Raw genomic sequence first — 17,543 nt, forward strand, 5'->3', positions numbered from 1 at the left:
AATAAAGGAAAACAAGAAACTTTTTATCTTTGTCCATGGAGTCCCCCTCACTCATCTCAGATTTTAGGGCACCTGTGTGGCTCAGTCGGAAGCATCTGACTTGATTTGGGCTCAGGTCTTGACCAACTGAGGTCAATTAGGAGCCTGCTTGGGATTCTGTCTCTCCCTTGCTCTTTGCCTCTGTCCTGCTCACACTCAAGTGCACACTCTCTCTCAAAATAAATAAATGAACATTAAAACAAAGTCAATTGTATTTTAGTTTGGGATTTATAAATAATAGATATAACACATTCTTATCTTAAAATTAGCTGCAAGATTAAAGTTTCTATCTTACATCCTGTTTTTTAATTGTTTCCTATATTAGTAGGAAAACAATCCTTTTGGGAAAAAAAGTTGGAGGGTATGGATGTGATCTAGATAGTTAGGTCTGAGGAACAAGATTAGAATTCAGAAACATTAACATCCAGCTTTAATTACATGGTCTGGTAACTTTGTTGTGCTTCATAATAATGAAAGAGAGTGCTATACTGATTTTTCACTGAGATCACCACAGTAGACAATCAAAATGCAAGAAATCAGTCTCTCTTCACTACCTCTAATGGAATGTATCATATATGGGATTTCACCATTAAAAACATGGAAGTCAGGGGGCGCCTAGGTGGCTCAGTTGGTTGAGTGTCCAACTTCGGCTCAGGTCATGATCTCGCGGTCTATGAGTTCAAGCCCCGCATCGGGCTCTGTGCTGACAGCCCAGAGCCTGGATCCTGCTTCGGATTCTGTGTCTTCATTTCTCTCTGCCCCTCCCCCGCTCATGTTCTGTCTCTCTCTCTCTCTCTCTCTGTCAAAAATAAGTAAACATTAAAAAAAAATTTTTTTTTAATGTGGAAGTCAAAGAATTGCTCTATTAGCAGCATCTAGTGATTCAGGAGATTAGATAGTACTTTCTTGTGAAGATTTTATTAATTTGTAATAATGAAATTCTTTGTAGTGAAAGCATTTTGACTTGGCATTTCATCTCTTCAGAACCACACTGAGATGTTTGAATCATAATTATTCCGGTATATATTCCAAGGTCTCTCTATTTTGCTATATACTGAACATTGCACTGATGTCAAACCAAGTTTTTCTTTGGTTGCTCAAAAAAATTAAGATGTTCGAGTTACCCATCAAACTTCATCATATTCTGACCACACCAGTCCTGGAATTCTGTGGAATCAAATTGTAACTCCAGAGTTTATTGGCGGGCTCAGAATGAATGAACTCATTCTAACAAGTTTAATCAACAAGATCTATATTGATAGACTATTCAGGATCAGTTGATTAGGTGAGATTTTAGGATAAATTAACTGCTTTGGTGAATGGATAGTTTTAAAATACAAAAAAGAAAAAAATGGATTAAACTTTTGAGTGATTAACAGAACTGTTGCAGGAAGTAAGTATGAGCACAATTTAATGTAGTAGCATTGAGACCAAAAAAGAAAAAAAAAAAAAATGACCATTAAGTAGTCACCTGACAATATGTACAGATCAGTTAGAAAAAATATTGTCATTATTACCAAGAAAAAATAAAAGCCAACAACCTGATGAGTATTATGTGGGAGCATTTGAAAAACAAATTGGAAAATATCTACAGCAGTCGTTTGCCATACTTAGGGCAGAGATCTTAAGGGTAGTGGCTCTGAGGAAGATGAGAATAGAAATGATCAAAAGAATTATGGGATATTGTTTATGAATATAGATGTTTGAATGTATTACAATCATGAAAGGCCAAGCTGTGTCAGAATGAGGATGTTGTGCAGATCTCAGTGCACTGGGGATCTTCAGAGGCAGAGAGCACTGCCCTCTTACTGGGTGTCCAGGCCACAACGTGGGTCTCTGACAACAGGACTAACATCCTGTCACAGTTCAACCACAAGACCATCCAGTTGTGTGTTTTGGAATATTGTGTCAAGCGTTTTTTAACATTTATGTGACTTTACAGCCAAAAAATACAGGATTCCTTCCCAATTCTTGAGGACCATGTGACTAGCAATTGGAGCTTCGTTTCCAGGAGCAAGGTGCAGAACATTTATAGGGAACAGATGTGTGTTTGTATATGTATATGCATACATGATGTAATTTGTCTTTCATATCTAATATTAGTTGCTATTAATGACAGCTTATTTGACTACTGGGATTTTAAGATACTGTTTTTAGGATCCTTTATGTAAATATTTTTTGAAAATATGTTGAGAAGATTGAAACAAAGTTTACAAGCTTAACCTAACAGACATATGTTATTACTCAGTCCATATATATAGTACATGTGGACACTTTTAAAAATTGAGTATTAGCCCACAAAGCAAGTTGCAAAAAATGACAACATTCTCTGTCTACAGTAAAGTTACCAATCAGCTATGAAAATATTAAAAGAAATCCAAATCCATATGTTTGGAAACTAAAACCACTTCTGAATAAGTCATGCCTCAAATAAATGAATTATAAGAAATTATAAAATACTTAAAGTTGAATGACAAATGGGTCAGTATATGTCAAAACTTGTGCAATGCAGCAAAAATAGTTTTTGAGAGCAGTAAAATGATATAGCAGAAATGAAGAAAATTGAGAGACTAAACATTGAACTCAACAGTTACTCTGTTCTTTTTTTTTTATCTTTTAATATTATAAGAAAGGAAATTACAGAGTAGAGCAAATATTTAATGAAAGAAAACAGATAATGGCAAGGATCAGTTAAAAGCTGGGTTTCTTTCTTTAAGAATAATAATATAGGGGCACCTGGGTGGCTCAGTTGGTTGAGCATCTGACTTTGGCTCATGTCATGATTTCATGGTTCATGAGTTCAAGCCCCACATTGGCTCGCTGCCGTTGGCGAGGAGCCCGCTTCAGATCCTCTGCCCCCCCCCACCTCAGCCCCTCCCTTGCTTGCACTCTCTCAAAAATAAACATTTTTAAAAGAATAATAATATAAATGAAACTATTATAGGAAGAATGATGAAAGAGAAGCACAAATAAATATATCAAGTATTACAGACAGAATTATGGACTTAGATATTTAAATAATCAGATGGGAATACTGTCAGATGCTTTTGGCAATACCTTTCTAAACAGATGAATTGACAGTTTTGTTGAAGATATAAATTATCGATATTAAATCAAGATTGAATGGAAAAGTGCAAATAGAAAAGTATATGTAACGAGTTAAAAACTAGAAAACGAATATACTTATAACAGTTATAAAGAATAGTTAATTATGAAAATGGCAGTTTCTCCCATATTAGTTAATGAAGTCAGTTTATTTTCAATCAGAATCCTAATTGGGTTTTTAATTGAATTTGACAGGATGATACTGAAATTTATATGGAATAGTAAAGGGCCAGCAATAACGTGGAAGGGATTGATAAATTTAAATGAAGTTTAAAAAAAAAAAAAAACCCTGTAAACAGAAGAGACCATAAAATAAGTTAAAACATAAGCCATTGATTGGGAGAAGATATTTGCATATAAATGACAGAAGATTTAACAACTTGTTCAGATCAACAAGAAAAAGATAACCTAGTCAGATAAAAATGGGCAAACAATATTAATGGACAGGTCACAAAAGAGGCTTCTTAAATGGCCAGTAAACCTGTGAAAATTTGCTGTATCTCACCAATAATCAATGAGATGACGCTAAGACACAATACAATTTCATGGTTATCAGGTTTGCAAACATTTAGAAGTCCTATTTTCCAAGTGTTTTTAAGCAAGTGAGGAAGGAGACCTCTCATACTTGTTGATATGTTTGATGGGAATATAAATTGGTACAGCCACTTTGAAGAGCAATTAAGTCATTGTAAGTAAAGTTGAAGATACTTATAATCCACCATCAGAAATTACCCTTCTGTGTACACATTCTTTAGAGACACTAATATGATCAGATTTGGGGAAATTGGAAACTGAATAAATGTCTATGGATAAAAGCTGGGTAAATAAACTATAGTTTATTTCTGTGGTGCAATACCATGCCATAGGTGAAATAGGTAAATTAGAACCATGTGACTACATGGATAAAACCTGAAAGTGCAGTGTTGGGCAGAAAAGCTTTTGCAGCAAGGCATACATAGTTCATAGTATGCAAAACACCCAAGGCAGTACCGTATGTTTTTAATGAATACAGACAGATATGGTCTTCATATTTTAGAAACATAAATAAGAATAGTAAACACCAGTGTTAGCATGGTGGTTAGAAGTTACTTCTGAGAAGGAAAATAAATATCTTTATTTCTGATGAGTATGGAGAAAAAGACTTCAGTTGTAAAGTTTCTGAAATAATGTTACTATTTTAAAAGTGTAGGGAGTAGATATGTGTTGTCTTCATTTTTTGCATGTTTGAGGTATTCATAGCTTTAAAAATTTGTATGCCTAGGAAAACAATAGAAAAAATTAATAAAACTAAAAGCTATTTTTTTTAAATGATCAGTAAAATTGATACATCTTTGGCCAGAATGATCAGGAAAGAAAAGAGAGAAGACAAGTCTTCATTGTCAGGAATGAGCCAAGTGACATCACTGCTGATTGTGACAGTCATTAGGAGAATAAAAGGAAAATACTGTGAAAAACTTTACACCAGTAAATTTGACAACTTTGATGAAATGGACAGATTCCTCAAAATACACTGACTACCAAAATTCCCTGAAGAAGAAATAGACCTAAACAAATTAAATGGGTACTTAAGAAACCTTTCCATAAACATAACGCTTGGCCTAGTTAGCTCCCACTACTTTTATTCAGCATTATAGGTTCTAGCCAGTGCATTAAAAAGAAGGAAAAGGCATCCAACTTGTAAAGGAAGATGAGGTGAATGTCTCTGTAGAATGTTCAATAAAATCTACCTGAAAGCTACTAGAATAAGTGACTTTAGCAAGTTTGTTACAGGATACAAGATCACTATACAACAAACTATTATATTTGTATATGCTAGCAATACACAATTGGAAACAAAATAAATACATTATTTATAATGGCATCAAAAATATGAAACACTTAGGGAAAACACTGGAAAAAATATGTGAAGAACCTGTGACCTATAAAGCATTGCCAACAGAAATCGGAGAACTAAATAAATGGAAAGATATATTTATAGGTTGGAAGATGCAACATTGTTATGTCAGTTCTCCTCAAATTTTGATCTATAAATTCAGTGCAACATCAATCAAATTCTAATACACTTTTTTTTTTTTTTACAAATTAATAAACTCATATATATATATAAATACCAGAGACCTTGAATAAACAACCTTATGAAGAAGAAAGTTGGAATAGTAATTTCCTTTTTTCAAGATATTTTATAAAACTACAATAATTAAGAGAGCTGAGTAATGGGGTAAAACTAGATAAAGAAATGAATGGAATTAAATACAGAAATAGACCTACCTGTATGTGCACAACTGATTTTCAAAATGGTAATCTTTTAAATAAGTAGGACTTGAACAGTTGGTTATTCCATAGGGTACCAAAGAAACCTCACTTCAGTCCATACCTTGCACTTTATATGATAATTGTCTAAAATGTATCCTAGACCAAAATTTAAAACCTAAAACTATAAACCTATTTTGATCTTGGGTAGTTAGCCAAAGTATTTTAGATATGGCACTAAAAGCATAACCTATTTTTTAAAATGGTAAATTAGATTTCACCAAAATTAAAGTTTTCTGTTCTGTAAAAAATACTCTTAAGAGAATGAAAAGAAGCCACATACTATAAGAAAATATTTGAAAATCATATACCTGATAAAGGGACTTGTATTAGAATAAAGAACTCTCACAATTCATTAATAAGAAAATAAACCATCCCCTCACCTCCAAAGGAAATGTGCAAATGGTCACTTTACCAAAGAAGAAAAAATGAAAACACATGAGATGATGCTTAACTTGACTAATCATTAAGAAAATGCAAATTAAAAACCACAGTGACATGCTTATGCACACTTTTTAGAATAGCTAAAAATTTAAGAGATTGGCCATCCCAGTTGTTGGCATGAATGTGGAGGTACTTCCATAGTCTGCTGGTTGGAATGAAAAATGATACAACCACTGAGGAAAACAGTTTGGCATTTACTTGAGAAGTTAAATATCTACCTACCATATGATCTAGCCATTCCACTTTTAGATATTTACCCAAAAGAAATGGAAGTATATGTCCATACAGAAACACTTATACACAAATGTTTATATCAGCTTTATTTGTAATAGACAAAAACTGGCAACAGCCCAAATGTCCATCAACAGATGAATGGATGGATGAATTGTGGTATATCCAGAGTGTATGTTAAGCATGGGAATACTGCTCAGCAATAAAAAGAAATGAATATTTGATCTGTGCTATAACATGGCTGAGTTTCAAAAAAAATGTTGAGTGAAAAAAGGCAGACATACATATATATATCATATCATACCATTTATATACAATTTTAGGAAATGTAAATGCTAATATATGATGACACAAAACATCATTGGTTGGAGAGTTTGGGAGAGAGCCAGGAAGGAAAGATTTTACAATTTCTCTTACAGGGACAGGAAGAAATTGGGGATGATGGTGAATATATTTATTATCTTGATTGTGATAATGACTTTATGAGTGTGTACATGTGTCAGAACTACATGCTATAAATATAGTATGCACAGTTTGTTTCATGTCAGAGTTAGTCCAAGGAAATTTTTAACAGGAAAAAAAAAAGGTTTGTTCTGGAGTCAGGCTGTCTAGGTCCAAATCCCAGGTCTTTCACTTATAACTTAAAGCAAATTATTTAACTTGTTTATGCCTGGTTTCTTTATTTATAAAATGGAGCTAATAATAATATCTTTCTTACAAGAGTTAGTGTAGAGAACTGAATGAGATAATCCAGGTAAAATGTGAAACAGAAAGTATTCAATAAACGTTGATTTTGCTGTTACTTGGCATTAATGTTGTTGAGTTAAATTGACCACATAGAGAAAAATCCCTTCTATTCCAGCCTCTTGAGTATTTCCAGTGTTATACTCCCTCATGGGATAGCCCATTCCATTGTTGGGTATTGTAAAAGTCATTGTGACTAATATAAATTATTCAGTGAGAATTAGTCTTACATTCAGAGACTTAAACAGGAAGAAGAGGAGGGGGAAAGAGAAGAAATTAGTTTCCACAATATAACAACTTATTCTAATACTTAACTACTTTTCCCATCTGGGAATTTTTACCCAGAATTCTCCCACATGCTTTTATTTAAGCACTTTCCTTGTAATCTGCTCTCTGAGGAAATGGATTGGGGAATGTCTGAATTGGGTAATTTGTAAGGTTTTTAAATATTTGGTGACAGTAGTCATTTTACTGGGGGAATAAAAGAACTTTGTGAGGTGGCACACACAAACTCAGTACATGTAGGGCGACAAAGAACCACACTCATTGTTAAAGAAATTCCTAGACCTGCCTCAGACCCTCTACACCCTGGTAGCCATGGGGATTAAAATTCTTAGAATCTAGGATTCAGGGCAAGGAGAATAAGCACACTCCTGCTCAGTTGCAGGGGCCCAATCTCATGAGACTGTGAATCTTTAGCTCATAGGAGTGATGGAAAGCACTAGAAACTTCTGGAACTGGGATGAGAGAGTGCCTCTCAGAGAAGTCTTAGCAGCTGCAGTGTTTGTTTTTGCTTTCACATGGCCAGGTTTCCCCTAAAAGCAGTCTCAGGTAAAGCTGGAGCACACAAAGCTTAGAGATGGCAGTGGCGATGGTTCATGGATGCACAATGAGTAGTACTTGGAAGGAGAAGGAAAAAGGGGATTTTTCTATTTTACTTAAAAATATATTCTCTCTAAAAAATAAAAGTGGGGCACTTGGATGGCTCAGTCAGTTGAGTGTCCAACTCTTGATTCCAGCTCAGGTCATAATCCCAAGGTTGGATGCTCAACTGACTGAGCCACCTAGGTGCTCCTGGACAAGAGAAATTAAAATAAAATCAACCATTTTGTTAGAGTCTAGCCAATTACATACATTATTGAAAGGGAGAGGCAGTAGATTAAACTTACACGACTTAAAGTACTTCTACATTTTGTCTCTGGATAACTAAGAATTAATTGGTCATATTTTGCTGGATTTCTAAAGCAAAAATCAGAAAAGGAATATAAAAGTAAAATTAATGTAGAGCAACTGCCCTATGAACTTTGGAAACATAATTCAACCAAAAACCCTGTTATACCTGAATGAAAAACCAGGAACTTTTTTTCCCTTTAATTTTGAACCCTTATAATAATAAAGTGAAAGAATATCAACTCATATAGTAAAAGCACAATTTTATATTGTTTCAATCAGTGTATCGTGTTAGTCAGTTTGAACAAATGTAACCTGGAATGAAAGATGCTCGTAGGGACCTAGTGGGCTTTTTAGAAGGAGAAACACTAAGTACAGAGCAGTTTTATTAATGGTTCGTATCAACTCAAAATATAGTTTATGCATGAATAGGGATAGGGGCTAGAGTAAGCTTTCTTTGATGGGTCAAAGAAAAAGACATACTTTGGTAATGCAAACTGTAGATTAGTTTGAAAGAAATCAAATATACTAATATTCATGAGGAAGTATTTTTGGAGTGGGAAAAGGGGAGAAGATAGTATTTTGAAATAAGAGTATAAAATAATACTCTTTTGTGGAGAATTTGTATTGGATTATTAGAGGGTGCCCACATTTTTCCAGTAAGTAACTGAAAATCCTTTGTATGTTTCTAACCATGAAAATGTAGTGATGGGGACACCTGACAGAATTGGGATTGAGTCAGTTTTAGGTGCTTCTCTTAGTTACTCCACTTCCTGTAAGAAGGTGTAGTTTGTTGTCATGTTTATGAATCAGGAGGCCATTGACTAGGTGAAGAATTAAATAGTAGTGGCTGTGTATCATGCACCCCTTGTTGTTTTCAAATTTAAATATCCATCTCTCTTTTGGCATGAGTTAACATGGAAAAAGGTTAAAAAAATGACCTTGAAACTATAATAGTTCTTATCTCTGATTTCTAGACTTGTGACGTTTGTTTTCTTTTATACAAAGCTTTGTGCATACTGAATATTTTTACGGACCAAGAAATATATTTTAAGAATGAAGAAATAAGAGGGCCCCTGGCTGGCTCAGTCGGTAGAGCATGCGGCTCTTGATCTTGGGTTTGTGATTTCGAGCCCCATGTTGGGTGTGGAGATTACTTAAAAGTAGAAATGATCTTTTAAAAAGATTGAAGTTATAAGAACATTCCAGAAATTATTTTTAAAATAAAATGGGATGATGTTTCTGCTAGAGTAGTTTGTCCATTTCTTTCCTGAGGCTAATGAGGAGTTGCCCAAGTGTTCTATTTTGTACAGGCATACCTCCTTTTATTGCAGTTCACTTTATTGTGCTTCACAGATACTACATCGTACTCATATTGAGGTTTGTGGTAACTGTGTTGAGCAAGTGTATTGGTGCCGTTTTTCTAAAAGCATTTGCTCACTTTGTGTCTGTGTCATATTTTGGTAATTCTCACAATATTTCAGACTTTTTTTATTATTACATTTGTTGTGGTGATCTGTGATTAGTGAACTCTGATATCACTCTTGTAATTGTTTTGGGGTGCCACAAACCACACTCATATGAAATGGTGAACTTAATGGATAAATGTTATATGCGTTCTGACTGTTCCACTGTCTGGCTGTTCCCATCTGGCCCATAGAGAGGCTTTTCTATTGCCTGAAACACAATATTGAAATTAGGTCAGTTAATAACCCTACAGTGGCCTCCAGGTGTTCCAGTGAAAGGAAGAGTCGCACATCTTCCATTTTAAATCAGAAGTTAAAAACGATAAAGCTTCATGGAGAATGCAAATGTTGAAAGCCAAGACAGGCCGAAAGGTAGGCCTCTTGCTTCATAAAATTTACCTAATTGTGAGCACAAAGGAAAAGTTCTTGAAGGCTACTCCCGTGAACAACCAAATGATAAAGCAAAACAGCCTTATTTTTTTTTTTTTCGTTTTTTTTTTTTTTTTTTTTTAGAGAGACAGAGCATGAACGGGGGAGGGGCAGAGAGAGAGGGAGACACAGAATCGGAAACAGGCTCCAGGCTCTGAGCCATCAGCCCAGAGCCTGACGCGGGGCTCGAACTCCCGGACCGCGAGATTGTGACCTGGCTGAAGTCGGACGCTTAACCGACTGCGCCACCCAGGCGCCCCGCAAAACAGCCTTATTGATGAAACAGAAAGTTTGAGGGGTCTGGATAGAAGATCAAACCAGCCACAACATTCCCTTAAGCTAAAGCGTGATCCAGGGCAAGGCCCTAACTTTTCTGAATTTTGTAAATGCAGAGCTGAGGAAGCTGCAGAAAAAAAGTTGGAAGCTAGCGGAGGTGGCTTCATGAGGTTTTAGGAAAGAAGCCTCTCCATAACACAGAAGTTAAAGGTAAAGGCAGCTGCAACATGTTACCCAGAAAGTCTAGCTAAAATATGAGAGTGGCTACACTAAACAATGGATTTTCAGTGTGGATTAAACAGTCTTCTTTTGGAAGGTGCTGCCATCTAAAACTGTCATAGCCAAAGAGGAGAAGTCAGTGCCTGGCTTTCAGAGTTTCTAAGAATAGGCTAATGGAGCTGGTGACTTTATTGCCATCCCCCACATCCTTCGGCCCTTAAGAATTAGGCTAAATCTACTCTGTCTGTGTTCTGTAAATGGGACAACAAAGCCTGAATGACAGCACGTCTGTGTACAATATGGTTTGCTGAATATTTTAAGCCCACTGTTGAGACCTACTGTTTAGAAAAAGACTTTTCAAAATATTATCACTCATTGACAATGCACCTGGTCCCCCAAGAGTGCCAACAGCTATACAGTGAGATTCATGTTGTTTTCGTGTCTCCTGACACAACGTGAACTCTGCATGCAGTGCATGGATCAAAGGAGTAATTTCGACTTTCAAGTCTTAACATTTAAGAAATACATTTCACGGGACCTGGGTGGCTCAGTCAGTTAAGTGTCCGACTCTTGGTTTCGGCTTGGGTCATGATTTCACAGTTTCATGAGTTTGAGCCCCACATCTGGCTCTGCACTGGCAGCCTGGGACCTGCTTGGGATTCTGTCTTTCTGCCCCTCCTCCACTCAGGCTGTCTCTCTCTCAAAATAAAAATAAAACTTAAAAAAAAAAATTCATAAGGCTGTAGCTGCCATAGATAAGTGGTTCCTCTGATGGATCTGGGCAAAGTAAATTGAAAACCTGGAAAGGATTCACCATTCTAGACATCATTAAATACATTATGATTCATAGGAAGAAGTCATAATTTGGAAGAAGTCAATTCCAACCCTCATGGATGACTTTGAGGGCTCAAGACTTCAGTGGAGGAAGTAACTACAGATGTGGTAGAAATAGCAAGAGAGCTAGAATTATAAGTGGAGTTTGAAGATGTGACTGAATTGCTACAATCTCATGATAAAAGTTGAATGGATGAGTTGCTTTTTATGGATGAGCCAAGAAAGTGTTTTCTTGAAATGGAATCTGTTCCTGCTGAAGATGCTTTAAAGATGGTTGAAATGACAATAAAGGATTTAGAATATTACATATATTCAGTTGATAAAGCCAGGGGCAGGGTTTGAGAATACTGACTCCTGTTTTGAAAGAAGTTCTACTGTAGGTAATATGCTATCAAACAGCATCACATGCTACAGAGAACTTATTCATGAACGGAGGAGTCAATCAATGTGGCAAACTTCGTTGTTGTCTTAGTTTTAAAAATTGCTACAGCCACCCAAACCTGCAGCAACCACCACCATGATCAGTCAGCAGCCAGCAATGTGAGGGCAGGTCCTTCCACCAACAAAAAGACTGACTCGCTGAAAGCCTAGGTGATAGTTAGCATTTTTTCTCAGTAATTTTTAAATTAAGGTATGTACATTGTTATTTTAGATATGCTATTGCACACTGTATTTTAATAGACTATAGTGCAAACATACTTTCTTACGTACTAGGAAATAAAAAAATTCATTTGACTCACTTCATTGCAGTATTTGCTTTATTGCAGTGGTTTGGAACCAAACTCTCCATGTCTCTGATGTACATATGTATACCATACGTTTTCTTCCCCTGAAATGTTTGGCAGCTCCAGCAAGAAACAGCTGCCCATTCTAAACAGGAAATCTAAACAGCTAACTTTCCAACAAACTTTGTGATAGATGTCCTGCACTGTTGATTGAGCATACCAATTTCCAAGAAATAAACAGGTTACTCTGTTTTATAATCTGTGTAGTAAAACAGAGCCATCAAATCCCAAGGGCCTACTCTCAGTATAATTTTTATACTGTGGTGGTGCTTTCATACCCAGTTTTTACATAAGTTCTATCATCCTCAAAACCAACCATGATTAAGCATTTTCTCTGTGCTAGGAAGGTGAATAGAATTTTTGTTTTTTTTTGAAGTACTTGGAAATCTCAAGGAGGTTTTACATGACATTATACAGAGGTCTTCTTTATTTATTTACATTGTTACCTGATTTTTCTGTGACCGAAAATAAAGCATATTTGATTGGCCTTTTTCGTAAAGAGTAGAGGGAAAAATAACTTGAAACCATTTATGATTCAGGAGAATATATTAAGGTTCTCCAAAGAAACAATAGGATATGTAGATATATGTAAAAAGTGAGTATGGAGGCTTAACAAGTCCAAAATCTGAGTAGGCCAGCAAGCTGGAGACAAGAGGGGAGCCAGTGATGCAGGGGAAGTCCAAACGCAGTTCGCTGGAAAATTTCCTCTTGCTTGGGAGGCTGGGCTTTTTGTTCTCTTCACACCTTCAACTGATTAGTTGAGGCCCACCCACATTACAGAGGGCATTCTGCTTCACTGAGAGTTTACCAATTTAAATGTTAATCTCAGCTAAAAACACCCTCCAAGGTAACACATTAATCATTACAGGGACTATTTTAATATTGCTGAAATTTAAGTTTTTCTTCCTTACTGACTTGATCTTAGTAGTACCCTTATACCTAAGCAAGGAGAGTTTTGCTTTGCATTCTGCTTTGTAGAGGGTCCTGCTTTGGCCTTCATCCAGTTACATCCCTCCCCACAAGACCAGGGGACCATAGTTGTGCATTCACCAGGAGCCAAGTGCCCCCGTTCCATACCACCCTCTAGCTACTCAAGACCCTGGAATTCTTTGCCCAGGTTGCTACAAGCCTGTTCCTACAGCCTCTGTGGGCATTTCCCCAGGTCTGTGCTCATTCCTGTGTGAATCATTTGCTTGCATCATTTCTGCAGGGGCCAGTGGGTGGCTGTTTGGAGGAAGGGAGTGTGTAGGTTTGTGGCCTGGAGTTTCTGCCCTTGCACAAATGAGGCCCTCAATACAGACTGGAGTCTGAGGAAAGAAGAGAAGTGGGGTAGGTTGAGGGCCCTGTGCCTCTCTTCCTTACTTGGCTATGTTCAGGCAGTCTCTGAGGTGTCTAGAATGCCAGGCAAGGCTTCCAAGTCATCACAAAAGTATATTTATCAAGATAATAGAATGGAACATACTTTATGTTCAATTTATCATTTTGTTAGCTTGATTTATAACTTTTAAGTATTACCATGTGTGGTATGTGGTCTTCCATTTGTACCTTTGCCCCAGACCTCAAGTGTTAGAGGCAGATCTTTCCTACTTAGGATGAGCAAATTCAGAGAATTAGAATTAGAAGTTGATTGTTAAATTTGAAATCTGAAATGTGTTACAAAATTTGGGTAGTGATTATCCCTAGGGGAAAAGAGGTTATGACTGGGGAAGGGCCTGGCCTATTCCATTTCTCGACTTGGGTGGTGACTGCATAGATGTTTATCCTTGGGCTTTGTGCATTCCTCTGTGTGGATGAGGGAATCTCTCAATAAAACAAGATGAAAGAAAAAAAAACTAAAAAATGTATTGTTCTTAATTATGAAAAAAATCTGGTATCTCAGAAAAGCTTTTCTTTCAAACTTGTCTGTCACAGATTATACTGCATCTGTTCTAAAAATCTTGGCCCAGTCATGGAAATGAACAGAAAAATTAATTTAAATGCTCTGGAAGACAGCTAAATAAATTCCACAATGTGTGTGTGTGTGTGCCTGACGTATCCATGAATGCGTGTGTTGGGTTTGCGTCCCCTAGTCCTCGGCCAAAGAAACAACTGAAAGGAAACCTCTCTCTCTTCTCTTCACATTCTCAGTAGTTCCCATGGGTTAATGAGAAAAATATTTTCGAGCATGCTTTTTCTGTTTGACTCTGAGTCTGTGGTTTGTTTATCCAAAAGAAGAAGCAGTGATAATTAAAGGCAAAGAGAAGTACTTCCTTTTTTCAGGTTAGAACCGTTGCTTGTAAACTTTGTTGTATAGTTCCATAAAAATACAAAACAAAACAAACGTGTTCTGGGTGTAGTTTCCACATCTAAATATTCATAACAGGGATTCATCTCTGTCTTTATCTTTCAGGTGTCCTCATCACTGAATAAGGAAAGTAATGAAGAAGGTATGGTATATTTTGGTTCTTGAGCTAGATGTGTTTATAGTGGTGGAAACCAGACAAAAAAGCACAATAGATTAATTAAAGTTATATAAACCAAGTAAAATAACTTTTTTAAATAGTCACTAAAATTTTCAAATGAAATCATTTATTTTGTAATTTCAAAAAATGAGAAGGAGCACATTTACTGCTTTTAGGCTAGACAATAGTTTGATTATGTTAGTGACTTTTGGTGAAGTACTGAAAGTTTTCAGGTAATTCTGATAAATTTAATGAGACTCCAGGTAATCTGAATTTGGAAGATTCTTTTAATTATCTTGTCACCTTAATGAATCATTCATTTTAAATAAATATCTTAAAATCACAGTTTATCGTAGGATGGAAAATAACTTTATTTTTTGTTGCCGTTATCTAAAGCTGTTTTGAGAAACAAGTAAAAATGTTCTGTAGTAAAAATTTCAAAATACAAGCATAGACACGTATCATTTGTCTTTGAAACTTTGCAAAATTTTTGGCCCTTTGTTTTAATATAAAACATTAGAAGAGCATTCAGCTCGCAAAATTGGAGGAAAAATGAGAACTGTTTACTCTGTCAAGTTCTACGGTGTTTAGAAAAGAACAAATCCATAGACATTTCATGGGAAAGCAAGCTATATTCCTTATATGGGAAACTAACAGATTGTTTCTCTGCAATACTATTCCATTTTTTGGATATTTGACAAGCAGTCAAATTTTACCATACAGGGTTTTTTCCCTAGACCTTTCATGCTGACGCTAGGGCACTAACTTCTGTGTTATTCAGTAGAGACTAAAATGATCCAGAAAAATGTAGGAAATAAAATGGGAAGGTTCCGGAGTGTTTAGCCCAGTTTTATATAAGGCTTGAGCCAAATGAGAGAACTTGGGTTTTAAAGGGGAGTAACTTTAAATAGGGAAGTGTGTCATAGCAAGCTCATGATTGTTTTTATCTGCCTAAATACTTCCTCAAGGTGTAACTGAAATTTCTCGTCCCTCCATCTCTCCCTCTCTCCCTTGCTGTTTACCCCTTCCCTGACACCCCCTTCCACCATTTCAGACACAGAGCAAGTATGGCACTTCCTTGGCAAGTGACTGGAACATTTGAAGTTCTGTCATCAAGATTGCAATCTCCGAGGACTCCACGACTCCCTCTCCCCAAACGCTAGAGACCAGCAGAGCTATGAGAATTCACTGACTTCCTGTTAAAACTTCATTTTGTTCCCAACTTCTTTTGAGATATACAATATGTAAATAAACTGAAATTTTTGAATTATTTGGGACATTTATTGGTATGAAAAGAAGATTTTTTTTAATTTCATAGCAGAAATTTAGAAGCAGTTGAGTTTTGACTATACTAATTTCTGGGTTCCAAAGGAACCCAACCATTTTATTAGCTTTATTTCTATGGGTTAATGTAGAATTTATAAATTTAGTAAGTTAATAGATTTGTATAGATATTATTCTCATTTTCACACCATATTATCTTTTTGCAAGTTGCTGGTAGAGCCTTTCTTTAGCCAACCTGTGTCCTCTTACTAGTCCTGTGTACATGTTTACATTTATGAAAGCTCTTTCCTGTAACTTAATATTTTGGAGGGCCTAAACTCTCTGAATCTCAGGCCCCTTAGTTTCAATTCTCATCCCTCTGGTGATGACACCCAAATCTATAAAAGAAGCCCAGGTCTGTCGTCTGGGGTCTCTGTTGGATGTCTCCTCAAATTCCTTCAACCCCCCTGGTCCGGAACTGTACTCTTATCTTCCTGGGGCCTTCAGCAGTGGAATTAACATTCTCCTAGCCCCCCACTCAAACCCTTGGAATCATATTGAACCTCCCTTCTCCTGTCTTTGTTGATGAAGATCATCTAAATGTTGCTTTTCCCTTTCCATTCCTTTGTACCCACACTGTGCTGGATTTCCCATCAGGTCACTTGGCTCCATTTACCAGCTTCCTGGCTCTTCTCCATGCGTCCCAGACCGAGCCCTCTGCCTCGGCCTCACTGGCCTAGCTCCACTTCATGCCCTGTTGTCTCCTCAACATGTTGTTCTGCCTCTGGCTTTTCTCCTTTTCATACCATCCTCCACATTTCCAGTTATTTTCCTAAAGCATAGGTCTTGCCCAGTTATATTTTTCTCGGAATGCCTTCAATGGGGTTTCCATGTTCTGGAGAATAAAAACCAGACTGATTTCCTCAGGAGTCCCACCCTCCAACCACGCCATGCCACTCACTCCTCCCCAAGCACATCTACTGTGTTCACACACTCCCTGTTCTGTACTTCCCTTGCTGATCCTGTTCACATCTTTTCTCCCCCTTCCTTTCTGTTATCATTATGAGCATGCTGTATTTGCACAATGTGCTTTGAGGTTTACAAAGCACTGTTCTAATAGCTACCATTTCTTGAGCGTCTGTTGTGTATCAGGTGCTGTTCTAGAGGCCCTGTGTGCATATGTCCTTGTAAGGTGGAGAGTGCCCACTTCATACTGAGGCTCTGAGAAGTTCTATAACTTGCTTGAGGTCACACAGTAAGGTTCACAGCCAGAATTAGAACTCTTGACTACATGGCTCTAAATCCTGTGTTTTCCTGGGGCACCTGGGTGGCTCAGTCGGTTAAGCGTCCAATTTCGGCTCAGGTCATGATCTCGCAGTCCGTGAGTTCGAGCCCCACGTCGGGCTCTGTGCTAACAGCTCAGAGCCTGGAGCCTGCTTCGGATCCTGTGGCTCCCTCTTTCTCTCTCCTCCCCCGCTCATGCTCTGTCTCTCTCTTCTCAAAAATAAATAAACAAACAAAAAAAAATCCTGTGTTTTCCCACCCTGCTGTGCATGCTGCTTCTCACATACAGCCACTGTGGGATGTAGGCGAAGCCCAGAGTACGCCTGTCACAGATGAGGAAACAGGTGTGGACAGTCTAAGTGATTAGCCTAGGTGTCATAGTAATGTTCACCCGAGACATCTTTGGGAATGTGTAAACTTCTTCAAAGGACATCAAAAAATGTGAGGGAATCTGTTGTTTTTAATTTTATTTATTGACACATTGATTTTTTATGTTGTGGAAA

The 17,543-nt window shown here is 36.9% G+C and overlaps 1 protein-coding gene across 4 annotated transcripts in view; it reads left to right on the plus strand.

The window, feature by feature from the left end:
- PPA2 (inorganic pyrophosphatase 2) overlaps positions 1-15,763 on the plus strand; it is a 91,148-nt gene extending 75,385 nt beyond the window's left edge. For all 4 annotated transcript variants that reach the window (XM_045471318.1, XM_045471327.1, XM_045471300.1 and 1 more), the window contains 2 exons: positions 14,442-14,478; positions 15,548-15,763. In XM_045471318.1, the coding sequence (XP_045327274.1) occupies positions 14,442-14,478; positions 15,548-15,582 (72 nt within the window). In that variant the 3' untranslated portion in view covers positions 15,583-15,763. The remainder of the gene's footprint in view (positions 1-14,441; positions 14,479-15,547) is intronic.
- Positions 15,764-17,543: the final 1,780 nt, after the last annotated feature.

This window comes from Leopardus geoffroyi, chromosome B1, assembly GCF_018350155.1.
Source record: "Leopardus geoffroyi isolate Oge1 chromosome B1, O.geoffroyi_Oge1_pat1.0, whole genome shotgun sequence".
NCBI lineage: Eukaryota > Metazoa > Chordata > Mammalia > Carnivora > Felidae > Leopardus > Leopardus geoffroyi.